Here is an 18237-nt window from a genome sequence, read left to right on the forward strand (position 1 = left end):
CCCCAATCCAAGCAAAAAGATTCTGTGCCTTCTGTAAAAGGGCCGTGCGCTACAAATAAATTATTCAGCGGTATTTGCATTTGCATTGTAATTTGCATCCGTGTACAGTAGATTACACAGACTGGAGAAGGAGGCGCCGCACCAAAGAGAATTACATTCACCACCATTTTCGCTCCTGCTTGCTGAGGAGTCGACTTTTTTGTTCTATTTTCTTCCTGCGCTTGGAGCGACTACACTGCTGAGATCAGTGACACACATTTCAAACTGCTGTTTGATTAATAAAAGAAGGAAACCACGTTTAATGCGCTCCCACGAAAAAAGGCCTTGCCATAAAAAATGAATGATGACATTCAACAGTGAGTCTATTTGATTGAATGGGCTGAGATTTTCACTGTAATATTCTCAACATCTTTATTTATATTGTAAGACGAAAGCAGCAGAAGGCGCTGAGGAGATGTCATACGGATTAAACACTCAGGAGTATGGAATTCTCCGAGATACTCTGAAGATTCTGGCTATTATGTTTCATCTAAAAATAACAAGGCTGACTGAAAAGACGAGAAGAAGAAAAGCAAACTCCAGAGAGAGTCGCGTTCAAACAGTAACAGTGATGGCGTCGAGTGTGATATGGAAGACAAGCAGCAGAATGTACAGTAGGAAGACAGCTCACTTTAATTATAAATAATCCGCAGAAGGTATCGGTATCAAAATATGACATTTGTTGTGTTCAAATTTCAGCCATCCATTTTCTACAGTGCGGGTCCTAATTAGGGTGACTTTGGGCACTTATAGACAACTATTCTCACTCACATTCACACCTATGGAGTCTTCACAGAAAATGGGAGGAACCTCACACAGGGTGGCCAGAACTGAGATTCGAACCCCGAACATCAGAACTATGAGGCAGATGTGCTGACCACTAGGTCACTACGCTGGCCAGAACTGAAAATATGTTCTCAATAAATTATTGTATTGCTCAAATCAAAAATTAAAATAAGACTATAAACGTTTTTACCAACACGGTGCTTTATGCATTTTGTTCTCACAAAATAATAATAATTGTCTGCCTATGTAACATTGTTTGTTTAAAAAATATATAAAATACTTCCTTATCGAACACTTGGGGGGTTCAACCATTCCTGAAAAATTGCTGTACATAAATAAAAACCTAACAATAACACAATAATAAACATTCTCCTTTAATCAAGTATTTTATTTACCACCTAACATTAACTTAATAATAAAAATTCTCCTTTAATCAAGTATTTGTATTTACCACAAATACAATAATAAAAAAAAAAGCTTTAAAAAAGACTATTGGGTTCAAGTTAAAATTCTAATTGAAGTCAAATACTGTAATGTTTACACAGTTCAGACAATGGATGAATGGATATACTACTGGCTTGGCAATATAAGATTGCCAATAAAGCTAAATAAAAAAAAGTCTGCCTTTGTGGTCCTCAACCTAATATAGCGCTCCAATTAAAGCCTGTTCAAAATTGTACATTACAACGCATTCTTGAGTTATATTTTGATGAACATACGCCATACTAAAATTTCATATTAAAATTCAATTTGTTTATAAATAGAAAACACGCATTTAAAGATAACATAAAGCCGATTTTATCACAGTGATTTTGCAGGCATATCCTCAGACACCTGCTTACCCGGAGTTTCACAGTGACCTCTACTGCTGTTGAAAATACTCGGTAACGGAGCTTGCAATCCTTTGGCTTGATTTTGACGATGTGAACCGCGCCGGTTGCCAGGGTGACAATTTGACTGAAAATAATAATTCATTTTGTATATAAACGTCGCAAGAAGGGCTTATGTGCTCCTCCTCGTGTCATCTCCGACTCGGAGTGCTGTGTGTTGTCGGCGTTGAGCCTGTTTCAGCTGCACTGCATCAACATGGTAAGTGTGACAGCAAGCTCGATGTGATGCGCGGTGCTGTTTATTGATTTGATTTGCATGCTTTAAATGTGATTTCATGTCATGGGACCTATTCTTTCTAACTGCCTTGAATAGTGATCCCGTTCAATCGATTTTGCAGCAGCGTTTAGCTTCTTGCTTAGCTAGCCGGTAGCTAACTCTGAGATGCACCTGATCTTGTTTCGTACTTCTACTGCATTCAGTGGACAATGTAAACGTTTTAATTAACCTTGACATGTTTTGGTTTACTGTAAGTTCCTTCTTGGTGCTTCATATTGGAGGCTGACGATATTGTGCAATACAGCAATTTAAATAGTCTGTATTGGTGACTCTGCTATTCATGTTAGCTGACCTGTGAGCCAGCTGATGTGTCTGCATGAACCTGAATCAGCTTATTTGACCCCTGGATGCCCTTCGAGTGCCTATGATGTTGAATTGTGTATTATTACTTTCTGCGTGAGTTAATAAATGGATCACACGCAGCCATTAACGTAAAATAACATACGTCATACTTCATAACCTAAAATATTCAACGTTCTTTACAGGTGAACTAAATGTGGCTCCCTCTCAACTTGAATGTTAATCTTAAGTTCATGTTAATGTTTCAGTACATTTTTGCACAGCTTGCTGGTTGCTGTACTCTAATAAGGAACAGATCAGCAAATCTCACAAGTGGTAACTATTCATGCCTTTCAGTGACTCCTCCAGTCTCCGCATCTTTGTTGCAACCTGCTGATAACAGTTGTCGTCTAATTTTAATTGAACCGGGAAATGTATTCAGCTCTTGTGAATTTTGCATTCATCTCACATTCTAAAATCCTATGTCAGGTAAATCAAAGGGTAATAGTGTGAAGGGCTGTACTCTTCCGCATTGCTTCGCGGCCACCTGCTTGCTTCCACTCCAGGAAGCGGAGCCAGCAGTGTGGAAGGAAAGTGAGTAGCACACTTAAAGAGAATGAAAATATTTTATTATTTGAGGCTTTGTGTGGCACGTTGATCCCTCAGCAAACACAAATACTACTCGCTGTTAGCTAACATGAATCTATGCATCCAACCAAACTTAAAGCAGCTCTTCTTACCTTGCTCGAAGCCACCACTGGCTAATTTAACCATATTGCCATCATTTTCCCCTTTATTATTTGCCTCATTTTACAATGAGAGGACTTGAACACACACAGCGGGAAAAAAAAGTTTAATAATGTTCTGAGCTCAGCTTCATGGGTAGGAAACCCCCTGCCCACCCCCTACAGATTTCAATTGGTTGTCTGGTGAAGGGGGTCAAGCAGTATGGGCAAGATAAGAGAAACCGTGCTGGCTCAATTTTCCCGAGGTGCGAGAATGGTCAACGGCACCCACCTAACCAACTTGAGGTGGCGGGCTTTTGACCCATATAGCACACACAGGGATGATGTGAGGTGGCGGTCTTGAGCCACAGACAGTATGTTTGGCCACCAGTCACCTCTGAGCAAAGATAATTGCCACGTTATTGGCGCGCTCACTCCTCTCGCGCTGACTTGGGAGGAAGTATTGACATGTGGTTTTGGAGCTTACACCAGGTGAAATGTGCATGAGCCCCGTGACCAATTTCAAATGTAGGTCTAGTGTGCGGTTCTGGCCTGTTTGTCATTCACGTCCTTTTCCTCTTTCTTGGCTGATGTGGGCTTAAAACAATACATGTTTTATACCGGATTGTATGTGGCATCAATTTAATTAGTCTGATTTATTTATTTTAGACGTTTTTACATTTCACTGCACAATATTATTAATTATTATTTGGTGGACCATGTCATAGCTATTTTCATTATATATTGTTTGTTGTTTTTGTTTGCAGTGATTTAGATTTGTTTCATGTTATATTGTGGTAGCCACATTTTGACACATCATGCAAAGCCTGGTGGTCCGGGACGGAATGGGAGCAAAATTCGGGCTGGAAATATATTTGCAAATATTCGCCGACAAACGACAAGAGCCATAACGTGTTTGTTGACGATTTGTCGACAAACACCGAAGCCTATTCGTCGACCTTGGGAGAAAGGGGGAAAGTGAGCGGCATTTAGCCCGGCGATGGGACAAGAAAAGCTTGGCGGGCCACAAGGCTTATAATGTGCTGGGGGAAACCCTGCATCATAGTTATAATGTTGTGTCTGGTTGATGCACTTGGCCATTGTTGAATTTTAAATACTGGATACAGCACTGTGCTAAAAGTTTTTTTGTTCCCACTATTTTAATTTTTGAATGTTGAGCCTTATTCATGGCATTCATTATGCCATCGGAAATCAACAAATAGAACGGAGTGAGAATCTAAAAGAAAGCGCAGAATGTGTAAATTTTAGTCACTGTGATACCGTACTATATCAGAACTGCACCACTGGCCTGTTTGTCATTTGCCATGAACCAGGAAGTAGCCCGTTACCTTAAGAGCAGATGAAGAAATGTGTATAGATATGGCTCTGATTTATTTATTTAGTCTTTTAAATGAGAGATGTCATTTTTTAACAAAAAAATGTTTGTGCGCTAAGCGTTTCCTTTAGATTTCCGAAGACTTGAGCCGATATGCCGACCTTGCTAACAGCGGTCGGATTAAAGCGCAGCTTGATGGAGAATGATTGAGCTCTTGAGTACTAAGTGAATATTGATCTCGGTCTGCGGGCTTGATATTGAGCTGCTTGTGTTGCTCATTCTGCGTGTAGCTACCGTAGCCCAGCCAGCTTTTCATTCTCTTAGCTGCTTTTGGAGGCCAACATTGAGACAGATCCAATGGAAATGTAATAGTCAGGCCGTACACTTCTCTACTATGGTAAAATAAAATCATGTTTTGAGTTTGTCGTCAAGTTTGTGGTGCCTAATCCTTCGCCAATACACGGTATAATATGTTGCTACGCTATGCTGCCCAAATCATGAATCACTGTGAAAATTTCTTTTTCCATTTAAACGCCACTTAAACCTTTCTGTTTTCACAGGGTGTGATCGGTGTGCAGCTGGTGGTTACCATGGTAATGGCCAGTGTGATCCAAAAAATCATACCTCATTATTCCTTTGCAAGATGGCTACTTTGCAGTGGCAGGTAATTCACACTAGGCACACGGCTTTGTTTGTTTGTTTTCTTTTCTCTTTCCTGTGTTTTCTTGAATTCTAAGAAGTTTGGAGATTATGAATAGAGATGAAAGCGAGTAGAACAGTTTTGGTAGAAGAAGGCAAAGAATGACAAAAATACTGAAAAGACCCGAGAGAATATGCGGCATTAGAGTGTTTTCCTGTAATTGATAGCAAGATGATTTTGAAACACATTTAATTAGTTTTATTTTTGAAGTAACATTAAAAAAGTCACTTTTATATAATAAAGAAAGCTGCCGCTACCATCTAAAAACGGGGTTCGTAATTAGACGTGGTTGTGATTATTTTTTTTTGTTTTCAAATGATGCATTTGAACGAGCCCCCGTTTCCAGTGTTAGCCTATGACGGTGGATTACTTGCTATCTTAAAGCAATTCACAAGTGCTTCTTAAATGTGTAAGGAACCATAAAGAGCTTTGGGGAACACTTTTGTTCCATGCGGATTTCACAAATAGCTCTGAGCCGCTTGAAATGCTTTAAGTTAAATTCATAGACTTAAGATGCAGTTTGCAGTCAAACGTTGTTGCTCTCTGCTTTAAATACACGAGAAATGTGGTCTGTTGTGGAAGCCCAGATCATATTATCAACTCTACGTCACAATAAACTTGGGGGGGGTCATTGCATGGCTAAGTGATATTTTTTCTCACATTTGTCCCATATTACTCTTATTTTGCTAGTCTGCGATGGTATCAGCACCCTACGGAAGATGAGTTGAGGAACCTAGCTGGGAAACAGAAGGGACAGAAGAGGAAAGACAGGTATGTGTGCATGGCCAAGAGATGGGGGGGTGGGGGGTTTGAGGGTGGTGATGATGTCACGCTAGTATACAATAGAAGGAAGAGAAGATGTGGTATCTGCAGATCATCATGATCATGGTGGTGAAGAGATCACATTCATGCCTCCCTGTTAAAATCAAAAACATGTCTACGCTGCAGGCGATGTGAGAACAAGAAAGATTTTTTTTAGCAACGAGCTGTTGTTACTAGTACAACAACAGAATGTAGACTTTTCTTTGAGTGACACTTCTGGCCAGAAGTCAACCATAAATCATGATAATACTGTTTTCCTTTGTGGCTTATCACTGATACCTTTGTGGAAATGTACACAAACACTTTGACAAATACAGACTGGAAGGTGAGGGAGAGCAGCGTGTGCTCAGCTACTTTGTCTTGTCTTACCTCGTTTTCAGCCAGGATTTTCTTCGAGCATAAGACCGTTTTTTTATATTGCTCATCCGCCAACCTTGCATGTTTTGGGGATCCACTGTAGTCCTATTTAAGTGACCACAGTCCTGTTTGTAGTGCGGTTGGAACTCAGTCAATACTCTAACAGAACAATCCAACAAAGGGAATTTTTTGTTCACAGGTTAATTTAACTGACTTGCAATTTATTGGACTGATTTTAGTTGGTTGACTAAAACATTAGCTGAATACAATTTTCTCTGAATTTAAATTGAAGTCACTACTGGAAGTTAATCCCAAAAGGATAGGCGCAGGGTTCCAGAGTATTCCTTTTCACTGACCCTGTATGAGGTGGGTTGCTGTTCTGTGGCACCACATGTTCAATAATCCCCCAAAAGAAAAAGATGGACCACTGTCTTTTTTTTTTTTTGCCAGATCATGCAATGCAGCTCCCTTTCCATTGTTGGCTCGCTGACTCCCTCAGTGGGATGAAGCCGAGCCCCCTTTTTTTTTTTTTACTGTCAGGTGCCTCGGAGAAGAAATGTGTCTCGGGCGTGTTTTGGCCCGGGACTCTTACAGCGTCATTGTCCTGTGAATGTAGCGCACACACTGGGCTGAACAAACACAGGCCAGAACTGAGGAGGCCCATCAGATAGTTACTTCTCTTACCTGCTGTGAGTGATTTAGTTCTGCCTATAAACTGCAGTTTAAAAGAAATGACAAGAATTATTTTGTCATGTGCGCAGGTTTTATGTATGTCTAATTTTGGAGTAGAATTACATTTGACTCATTTTTATGTTGCTCTTGACACCAGGAAGTACAATGGTCACATAGACAACAAGCCGCTAACGGTACCCAAGGACATTGATCTTCAACTGGAGACAAAATACATCACTGAAGTTGACACGTTAGGTACAAACGTCTTTTCTACAGTTTTTTGTCAACCTTAAACATTTCTTGACAGTAATATGTTATATGTGACCTCACTAATCTAAACATGACATTCTGATTAGCATTGCATTTGTGGAACAAGAGTTTTTATCCATCTCAGGGGGCGGCCATTTTGTCACTTGCTGTCGTCTGAAGATGACATCGTTGCTCAAGGCTCAGGCAACGGCCAATCACGGCTCACCTGTTTTCTGAAGCTGCGCTGTGATTGGTTGTTGCCAAAGACCTGAGCAACATTGTATCATCTTCAGTCAACAGCCAGTGGCAAAATGGCCGTCCCCTGAGATAAATAAAAACGGCTGCATTTTGCTGCTTAACTCATATTCCACAGACGCAATATTAACCAGAATACCATATTTAGACTAGCAGGGCTGCGGGTTGACTTCTCCTTTAATACAATGCTAGTTGTGCCATATAAATACTTGAAAAATGATTTCCCTTTTTTGTGCCCTCAGCATTGCACTACTTCCCCGAGTTCCAGTGGCTGGTTGATTTTACAGTCGCGGCGACTGTGGTCTATCTAATAACGGAGCTCTACTACAGTGTTGCTCAACCCACAGGAGAGATGAACATCAGTGTGGTCTGGTCCATGCTAGTGCTCGCCTTTGTCGTGTATCCTTCAATCAGTCCTTACGTGATGCCGCGTCAAATGTCATCTCAATTGCCAGCGCGCATGGTGCATTAGAATCACATAAATGCTGCGCTGTGTGAGTCGTATGGAAACCAAAGAACATTGGAAAGCATCCGTTTTGTATCGCCAGGCTTTCAAAATGACACCAGAAGGTCGTTTTTAAAAGCAGCTTCTTCAAATCCTTCCAGGTGACTCTGACTGTGAGCAGCTGCAAAAAGGAAAACGTATCATGACCGTACGATGACAGCATTGAACAATAACCTTTAATATCAGATGGAAGTTGTCCCTGCCAGAGTGACAAGAAAAATATTTGATTTCCTCAAACCGGGGCCCTGAGACTAACAGTCAGTATCTCAATTAGTCATCGGGTGTCATCCGGTTGAAGACATAACGACTTACTTTTCAATCAATTAAAAAAACAACAACATGAAAACAAAAATTGACGCTATGAATTGTATTTATGTAAAATTGTGTGCGTGACTGAGTTCGATCGAACTCCAGTGGTCATTGTCGGGTTTGGCGGAGGTCAAGACACACACCTGACTTAAAGGGTTACTTGACTCATAGAGACATTTTCAGCAGCGAAAAGTTAATATTTTGCCCAGAATGAATTTGGTAGTCATTATTTTTAATGTAAAATTAATATCTTTAAAAACTAAATTTTCCCCTTGCTGTTGACTGCTGTTGACATAATAATCTGTGCTGAGGAAGTAGTTAGCGACCAATCATGGCTCAGTTTGCTGACCAAACCCAGAAAACAGGTGAGCCATGATTGGTCGTTACCTACTTCCTCAGCACAAATGATGTTATCTTCAGAGAAGTGGAAAAAATTGTTTTGAAAGTTATTCATTGTACAAGAAAAAATAATAAAATTATCATATTCATTCTGAACAAAACATTTTATTGCTGAAAATGGCTCAATGAGTCTACGAACCCTTTAAATGATTCGTGACTATACGCCTTGCTTGGCCATCAATGGCTGCAGGTGATTGCACTACATTGATTAGCCAATCTGTTCTGCACAGAATTTAGTGCGCTTAGTAGTCTACTTGAGGCTGTTGTGATGGTATGTCAGGTGATCCTTTACTATTGTAATCCCTTCATACTAATATGTTGAGCAAAAGAAAGTGGTGGGACAAATATGTGTAATATGAATTGACATGTATAATATGGTGTTCCACAGGATTCATTTCTGGGGCCTCTGTTGTTTTCATTGTATCTGCTGCCCCTGGGTTCCATCTTAAGGAACCAGCGATAGTTATTTTAAAGTGCTTTAAGCATCTTAAAGGTATTATTTGCAATGCCAAGTTGAGCAATTGTAGTCCAGCTCAGCAAGCTAACGAAACACTTCCTTAAGATGCATGGAGATGGGGAATACAAGCAACACAACACTTCTGAAGGTGAAGAGAGCCAGATTTGATGAGAAGGCTACTCTCCCTGTTCATTTTGTTCACCAGTAAACCCTATACCTAAGTTTTGAATTTGAAAAAAAAAAATAAAATCAAATTTTATTTATAAATAGCATGATACAATTGCAGTGTGAACGTAATGCAAATTTCTGCTCCTCTCTCCTTAAAAACCGAAAGCAAAGGCATATTTGTCATTACGGTGTTATATATATATATATATATGCCGCAGTACAGTTTCAGCAGATGGACATGTGAACACCCTTATTCATTCACATTTCAATCATTTTAACTTAAAACCCCCGTATAGTAAATGCCACAGGTTAGTCGTTTCTTTGTCTGTAAGCGAGGCCAAATCATTTCAGCCTGATTGTGTAGACCCAAGCAGCAGTGGAGGCTCTAAAATGATGTGGAGATCTCCTTCTAGGCTTGACTGCCAGCACCTTCCTGGTCGGCAGCTCTCTGCTATTTTGCTACGCTGAATGATGGCCTAATAATATGCATTATCCGTGCCGCCAACCACAGGAATCAATCTTTTCCAGTGCTCCTGGTCAACCTCGGCTCGCCGCGGTCGGATGGTGTGTCATTTCCTGGCTACGTCAAAAGATTGGAGACCTAAATTTCCCAGCGCCAGCACCTGACGTGCTCGGTGGGAAGGAATAGAGCGAGGGCCAGATGACATGGGACCATGAATATGAAGGAGCGTGTTTCTTCAATATATGTGCTAATGGGGCACTTGATTTTCAGTTTTCATTTGTGATGACGATGTTTAAGACTAACTGGACCTGCAGCCGGCAATGCTCTGCTGTTGGCCTTCACATAACAGCGGTGTGCTCCTCAAGGAGTTTTATAAGATCACTTTGGTGTCTGAGCTCTGTAGATACACTCCGCAAAGAGAAATATATGAGCTGCATCAAAAATGTTGCCGTTGCATGGATTAGAATGGTCTGTTTTGATGAAGTGGCAGGTGCTTCAAATACACTGGATATATTGCAAAATCTACACACCCCTGTTCCAATGCAAGGTTTGTGATGTAAAAAATAACCAAGCAGGACCCCAGACTGCCCCTAAAGACTGCATTTTGCCCCTAAAATTTTCATCTACTCACGCCAGTACAACCAGTACATTTTCTGTGTGTTTTTTTTAAAATAACTATTCCTTAATTTTTTCATGCTAATAAACTTCTGCTTAATATTTCAGCCAATTTCTCAGTAATGTAGTGAAAATTAACGGGATGAATATTGACACTGTGTGCCCCTAAATCTTGTACTTGCGCCCTTAAAATGTCTTATTTGGGCCACAGTTAGTCTGGAGCCGTACCAAGGTAAACTAGTTCATTACTTCTTCTTTTTTTTAATCATTAATGAGTGCAGGGCAGTTGTGTACTATGACGGCGTATTAGGGTCACGTATAAATATATATATTTTTAGAGGTTGGGACAATATTGAGAGAAAAAAAAAACTCACACATTTGCCACTTTATAGTCGCAAATTTGCCACTTTATAAAATCGCAAATTTGCCACTTTATAAAATGATTAATTTGCAAGAAAAAAACTCAAAACTTACGAGAAATACATGTAACGTAGCTATAGTCTAATGTGAGGACTTGTTGGTGGTTAATGGGACACTGTTTATAAAATGAAGGCAGGATGGAGCTACAACACTTTCCGATCCCCTATCAGCTAACACTAACCAATCAGAAGCTAGCATACTTTAGGTAAATGCGAATGAATGACAGAGAGCAGCAGATTCGACACATCAACTTAGCTACTTGTACAAAAAAAAAAAATATATATATATATAGATAATTTGAAAGTGTAAATAATAATTCTAGAAACATAAATGTACAAGTAAATATACATTTTAACAAATTAACTTAAATGCTAGATCAGGATGTGGACCTTCGCAAAGCGAGGCATCTTTGTCGCTGGCAGTACCGAACGTTTCAAAGAGCGAATGCTTAACATCATATGGTTAATCTTTGCTAAAGCAATTATTATCTCTTTATTTGAAAACCCGACCAAAAAGTATTGGCACAAACATTTTTTTTTCTCGCAAATCTGCTACTTTATAAACTTGCAAATTTGCCACTTTATAAAGTGCGAGAAGTAGAAAATTTGCAGAGGGGGGGGGGTTCTCGGAATATTGCCCCCACCCTCTAAAAATTTTTAATTAAATGTGGCCCTAATACGCCGTCGTAGTATACCAATCCCCCCCAACCACCTTTTGTTTTTCTTCAGAGATTTCATGTCACTGAAATCAAAAGTTCTTCCCCCATAAAGGCATGATATATGGAGTCAGTGGATTGTAGTTGCAAGTTTGGTGCATTTGCTGACATTATATTATGCAGATCGAGCTAATATAACGTGTGGTGCTACATATGTTAGCACAAAGGTTTATCATGGCTCTGTGTTGTTAAAGAGGGAAATAAGACTGAAAGAAAAGTAACGCAGTGTTCAAATCAGTAAGGACGTAATCATTAAAAGCACTTTTTTTTTCACAAATACTAGAAATGTACCACAGGAGACAGTTTCCTTGACTGTGGCCCTTCAGTAAGATTCTCTTCTCACTGACGACTCACTATTTTAAGCTGGAGGAAGGAGGTGAGCGCTCCCTCTGCATAACATTCGGCTTCTTCTTCTTTGTCAAAGCCATGGCCATCCTCATCGTGACTGAGAACTACCTGGAATTTGGTCTGGAAACTGGTGAATGCTGCGTCACTCTTTGTAATCTTCAACCCTTACTTTCTGTCGCTCTCAATATCAACTATCTGCTTTTTTTCTCCCTTTTATTTTCATTCCAAGGTTTTGCCAACTTCTCTGACAGCGCACTGCAGTTCCTGGAACATCAGGGCTTGGAGTCACAGTAAGTTTCTTTTCAGTAAAGTTGATTGCCTTCAGAAACTCTTCCTGACTCACCATCATGTGTTTTTTTTTCCCCCTCCTTGACAGGGGTCCCATTTCAAAACTTACCTTCAAGCTCATCCTGGCCTTCCTGTGTGCCCTGATTGGAGCCTTTTTAACCTTCCCAGGTCTGCGATTGGCCCAGATGCACCTCGATGCCCTCAACGTGACCACAGCCAAATTTACACAGTGAGACACTGAATTTCATTGTTTAGCTTTTGTCGTGTAATTCGATGCACTTGAAGACTTTGCTTTAATGCACATCTCTGACAAATGACCTTAAAATTCACATTAGCCTTATTCTATAAATGCCTGTGCACATATTAAGTGGCAATCTCCTTTGTCTCTTTCAATTTTGGAAGAACTTTGCTTCATATCAATTTCCTGTCCCCACTCATCATGGTCCTGCTGTGGGTGAAGCCCATTACCAAGGATTACATAATGAACCCCACCCTGGGAAAGGACAGCACGCCTTTGTGAGTAAACCGCATCCAAGTTCAGTTCCACTCAGTTTGTCGATACACTTTGCTCTCAAACGTGACAGCACGTTGAACAGATTTTCCTCGCTTTTTATAGTAAACTAGACTAAGTGCAATTTCTGGAGAAATTGCGTGGGAATGCTGAAAGCGGAATGCTAATAGCTGAATGCTAAGATTTGAATGCATGTGGAATACTTATGAAGTAAATTGGGAGATAAATTATAAAATGATGACCTCCTGGTTACTGGACAATGCACTTTACCAACTGTGCCACCGAGCAGTATCAGACACCTGGTAATGATGATAAGGTATATGTATAGAAGTAGGCGTGGAAAGTGATACTTATAGAAAAAGTTCAATGTCTGTCCCATTAAAAATGAATGGGGAAAAGTTGATATTTACCATTAAATTGTGCAAATACCAAGTAATGTGGGATCAGAAGATATTCAGGTGCTCGTCAAAAAATTTGACTATATTGTGGCCCTCATTTTCCTCTTGTAATACAATCCTATCAAGAGGAAAATGAGGGCCACCAGACCCCAAAACAAAGAGCTGATAGCAAGCATCAAGAAATGCCACGGCGCATCGAGGCACTGGTTAAGGCAAAGGGAATCCAACCAACTATAACTAAGATTGACATTGTTTTGAAAATACCTTACATCCAGCCATTTATTTTTTTCCCCATGCAAAACACTGGGAAGTGTGCATGGGGATTTCTTCACATTATTCCAATTTTTTGACATCCAGTTTTCATAGGTTTTATGAGCTGGAAGCCCAAATCATGTAAAAATAAACAAATTGTGCGGCCTGAATCTATCATCTATGAAAGTTTGACTTTTTGAATGGTATTATGAACATTATTCAACTTTTTGAGGATATTCAAATTTTTGGACGAGCACCTGTAGACCCCAGGAGGTGTGAATTTCTTAAAGCAAGTTTGAACAATTTGAACAATGTAAATCGGAAGTATTGTGTGGGATTTGTTAGAATAAAAATCACAATAACATATGTGGGAAATTGGGAATGCTGTGGTTCTTAACGTGGTTGGAGGTACTGAACCCTACCAGTTTCCTATGCACATTTACAAAAACGTTTTTTATTGGGCAAAATATACGATTTATTTATTTATTTTTTCTCTTCAAATTCAAGACATATGTATAGGGTTAACGGGTGAACAAAATGAACAGGGAAAATAGACTTTTCATCGAATCTGGAATCACTGCTATAGACGCAAAAGTCTAACTGCCCCTGCAAGAAGTCGAGCACCTTTTTGCTTCCACTCACCTGGAGAAATTTTGTAGATTTTGAAATGTCTATGTAAACATTTGTCCATTCATCCAGAAGAACATTTGATGGGTTCTTCCACACAAGACTCATCCGACCATGTCTTTAGGGCCTTGCTGAAACATAACACGGGGCCTTCCTTCCCTAACCCGTTGGAAGCACAACAAAATTGTCCAAATTATTTGAATGTACGATGAAACAGAAGGCGCCTATTGGCAGAAATTCTGTGATTGATTTGTCTCAAGACTTCTGTCCATGTTAGCTGCGATGACTCAACAGTTCCTCCAGAGTGCAAAATCCTCTTTTCCCCGTTGCTCCAACTTTATTTCCCCTGCGGCACGCAGTCCGAATGATGGAGGGATGTGGCGGTAACAAAGAAAAGCTGCCATCCGTCTCCTCCTTATGTGACTCACCGCAGCGTCTCGGTGTCTCCGCGTCAGGATGGCTGAGCAGACGTACGACACTCTGCGCTTATGGACCATCATACTGATGTGTGCGCTGCGGCTGGCGATGATGAGGCATCATTTGCAGGCCTACCTCAACCTGGCGCAGAAGGCCGTGGAGCAGATGAAGAAGGAGGCGGGGCGGATAAGTACCGTCGACCTGCAGAAGATGGTGATTGACATCATTTGCATCATCATGCTTTTTCTGGATTCCGGGTAGCGGGGATGTTAAACTTGTTTCCATGGTGGGACGCGTCCCATTTAGGATTAACCATGACTTTTAAAACGGTGGTACCTCAAACTGGGAACAGGCCCATCCATGCAAATGGCGCGGTAGTACCTGATTAAAAGCAAATATGGATTCTTGGAAGACACAATTATTGCCGCCAGGAGAAAAAGACCAATCAAAATTAAACCAAATAATTAGCAATTATCAGTAATGAATTATACAATGGCTAGAACTGGTGTCAATAGTATTTATTGTGTACAGTCTAGCTGGGAGCTAATGTGCCGGTCTTTTCGAGAGTGTATGCAGAAGACATTTGGAGTATGTGGAATTGTATTTTAATGTTAAAATTATGAAAAATTCCTGCTTGTTTTTTTTTTAAGTTAATAGGGTAAAAAAACAAAAAGGAAAGTTCTAAAAAATAACAATTAAGTAAAAACAATTTTTTTTAAATTAAGTTAAATAAAACCCAAATTTTAGGAAGTTTCAGAAAGTTGGATTTTTTTTTTAATTAGTCAAAATAGTTTCCTGTTTTTTTTTGTTTTGCTTATTGTTATTATTTGTGTACCTTAATTTAACAGGATTAAAAAGACTAGGAAAAGTTAGAAGAAATAAGTTACGTTTAAAAAAAGAAATTTTAAAAACTACGAAATAAAAATAAAATAAACAGGAAACTGAAAAAAAATCCTGTTTATTTACCCTTTTTTTTTTTTACTGGCTATTTTTTGTACTACTACTTTCCTTATTTCACCCCACTTTTGCTAGTTTTCTTTTTTCACATGGTTAACAATTTTAATAGACTAGGAAAAGTAAATAAATCAAATGGAAATGCAGGACGGAAAAACGAGCTTTCGTAACTTAATTTACGTTCTCATATTAAAAATGGTTGATTATGTAGTTGCTGACTAAATTCACCCCCGCCCCCCAGGTTGCACGTGTTTTTTACTACTTGTGTGTAATCGCACTACAGTATGTGGCACCGCTGGTGATGCTGCTGCATACGACTTTGCTGCTAAAAACCTTAGGTGAGCTTTCTTGATCCTTCAATACAGCAGACACCAATGCAAGACCCAATTTGTCATTTCTTTTTTTTTTGTTTTCCCTTTTCTTTTTCTTTTTTAATTCGTCATTTCTGATATCAGGTGGACACTCGTGGGGTTTCCATGTCGAAGAAGAGCTGCCTTGCACTCATCAAATGGACTCTGTGTCGGGGGACGCGCCAATAGCACCCCCGGTGGCGGCCCAACTATCCGTCGCCCTGGGGGGCCTGAAGTCCGTCTTCAGCCCTTTACTGTTCCGGGGCCTCTTCTCTTTCTTCACGTGGTGGATCGCCGCCTGCCTCTTCTCCACCTCCCTTTTCGGCCTCTTCTACCATCAGTATCTCATGGCGGCATGAAGCAAGGCCCACCACCTCGCCGCAATGACTCAGCATATCATCGGAACGATTTGGTTCGACTCCCAGTGCTTCCTCCACAGATGAAAACTGTGTTTTTACATTCACTCCTTTGTATTTAATTCATAAGATTTCTTACATTTAGTAACAATCACAAACGTAACAACTTGACTCATATAGTCACAATACTGTATCTCATGCTGGACACGGTTACGTTTTTTGTTTTTTGTAAAGGTTGTCCGCAGTTATTCACATGAAAATATTAATTACTGAATTTGGAGGTTATCATGTTGGGTACCTGGAAAAAGTCATCTGAGACAAGCTGCCCTGCTTGAGTAACTCGGTGCTGAAAGTGCTACAAGTGTTCGAAAGAGTCTTAAAGTGATGGAGCAAGAGGGAGAAGCCAATCAGATGAGAAGCTTTGTGAGCGTGTGCATGTGATTGTGTGTGCGTGCGTGAGACAACCGCGACTGAGACACGAGCCTTGAGCTCGTTCAGAGACGATTGCTTGAATGTGTCCAAATGAAGTTCCAAGTTGAAGATGTTGCAACAGGTTTTATTATTATTTTATTTTTTAACTGAGCCATTTTGAAACAAGTGTGGAGCTCTTTCTTTTTAAAAAGGACGGCTCACCATCGCCATTAGGACAAGATGTGTCGGCTACTGTTGATGCGAAATTGGCTTTGTTTTCCTTTCCTTGATTGTTTTTCTTAATCACTTTTTTTCATATGCATTTTTCTAACAAATCCATTTTTAATGTTATTTTAATCAATGGTGCCAAGTGTTCCCATGGCTGTCTCAAATCACATCTCCACCTTAAGGGCCTTACAAGTTCATGAAGAATTGTGTGTGTTTTTGTACGCGCAAAATAAGACCGAAGTGTTTCTCTTTACTAAGCTAATACAGATGTCCGAACCTTTCAACAAAGCAGGGCACAATTTCCAACATTATTGTGCCATCTTAGTTCTTTGCTGCAATTGTTACATGGAACGTTTTAAGTTCAGTTTGTTTGTTTTTTCACTGGTTGTATCTTAACACATCCTTACTTTGACAAAACTGGGAAACGATGAATGTATCAAGACTGCCTGATTGGATGTGATTTTTTTTCTTTTTAAACTCCCCACACTTCCTTTTATCCATTCTGCTACAAACCTAATGTGGTCACAGATCTTTTTTTTTTTGTCCTAATGACTGTTTTTATTGATCTTTTTGTTGTATTTATTAAAGATGTTTAGGCCTGTAAACTTATTATTTTAACACAAGATCTTGCTCTGTGACTTGAATCAGTTTTGTACATGTTCTGACAAATTAATCTTTTTCTTTTGGTGTGGCCTGTTCAGTTGGGGAAGTAGCTGGGATACTTTCAGGATTCACTCTTCTTCAGTTCAGCACCACTAAAAGATTCACAATGTAATGTACTGATGTTGCTCCTTTATGTATTTATTTTGGCATCGGAATTTGTCTTTAAATAAATTATGTTCTCTACTATGTGGATGTCCTTTCGTCCTTCACACTTGTGCATGAGAATGTTTGTAAAATGAAAAAAAAATAAGTTAGAAAGTGAATATGTTTTATTTCTTTTCTTTTTCATTATTTTTTTTAAATCAATAAAAAAAAACTAGAATGTGGATGTGTCTAGTGAGACTAGATTACTCACAGGTAGCCTCATTAGTCATTTAGGTCAACATTGGATCATTCAGAAATCATCTGGAATCAGTTGGCTGCACTGAGAGAAAAGGGGTTGAGTGATTTCACACAACCTAATAGTTATTAATTTAAAAAAAAAAGTTTAATATGTAAATTTCATTTCACTTCATAATTGTATCCCATCTGGTGTTGATTTTTCATTAAAAAAACAACTATTTTTTAATCTTCATGCCTGAAGCCTGAATGTGGCAAAAGGTCAAAAAGTTCAAATAGTGTGTGTGTGTGTGTGTGTGTGTGTGTGTTACTTTACTACTACTACTTTTACAACTACTGTAAGTTTAACCACAATTCCGAACAGGCATCATGTTTGCATGCACACAATGTCTCGTGTGCATAAAAGAATGCACTTCTCAAAGCACCATTGCATTCAAGTATCTCCATTGTGTGTTTTTATTTATTTTGGGGGGGGGGGGAGTATCCTTAATACCGCAATAAGACTGTTACCACTCCAGTTATGATATGTCCTTGTGTAAACTGCTATTGACTAAGATGGTCAGTGGCCATCAATTTAGCGTGTTTTGCTTCTGCCAAATGACAAATGCTTCCAAAGTCCTCTCAGCGCAAGCTTTCTTCTGGGAATTACATCAGGCC

At 39.6% G+C, this 18237-nt stretch overlaps 1 protein-coding gene across 1 annotated transcript; it reads left to right on the top strand.

The window, feature by feature from the left end:
* Positions 1 to 1678: 1678 nt before the first annotated feature.
* On the top strand, positions 1679 to 17427 carry tmem161b (transmembrane protein 161B). Its single transcript, XM_086076833.1, has 12 exons — positions 1679 to 1914; positions 4893 to 4996; positions 5723 to 5803; positions 7041 to 7138; positions 7630 to 7786; positions 11765 to 11916; positions 12016 to 12076; positions 12163 to 12303; positions 12477 to 12590; positions 14318 to 14492; positions 15475 to 15571; positions 15689 to 17427. The coding sequence occupies exons 1-12, from the start codon at positions 1912 to 1914 to the stop codon at positions 15940 to 15942; spliced, it is 1437 nt and encodes a 478-aa protein (XP_085932959.1). The 5' UTR covers positions 1679 to 1911; the 3' UTR covers positions 15943 to 17427.
* The last annotated feature ends 810 nt before the right edge of the window (positions 17428 to 18237 follow it).

The sequence above is a fragment of the Leptonotus elevatus genome, chromosome 5 (assembly GCF_054856555.1).
Source record: "Leptonotus elevatus isolate MCC_2025b chromosome 5, RoL_Lele_1.0, whole genome shotgun sequence".
In the NCBI taxonomy this organism is placed as follows: domain Eukaryota; kingdom Metazoa; phylum Chordata; class Actinopteri; order Syngnathiformes; family Syngnathidae; genus Leptonotus; species Leptonotus elevatus.

Coding starts and splice junctions, on each gene's coding strand:
- tmem161b (XM_086076833.1), top strand. Junction 12,077..12,162: donor CATCAGGGCTTGGAGTCACA/GTAAGTTTCTTT, acceptor CCTCCTTGACAG/GGGTCCCATTTCAAAACTTA. Junction 12,591..14,317: donor GGAAAGGACAGCACGCCTTT/GTGAGTAAACCG, acceptor TCTCCGCGTCAG/GATGGCTGAGCAGACGTACG.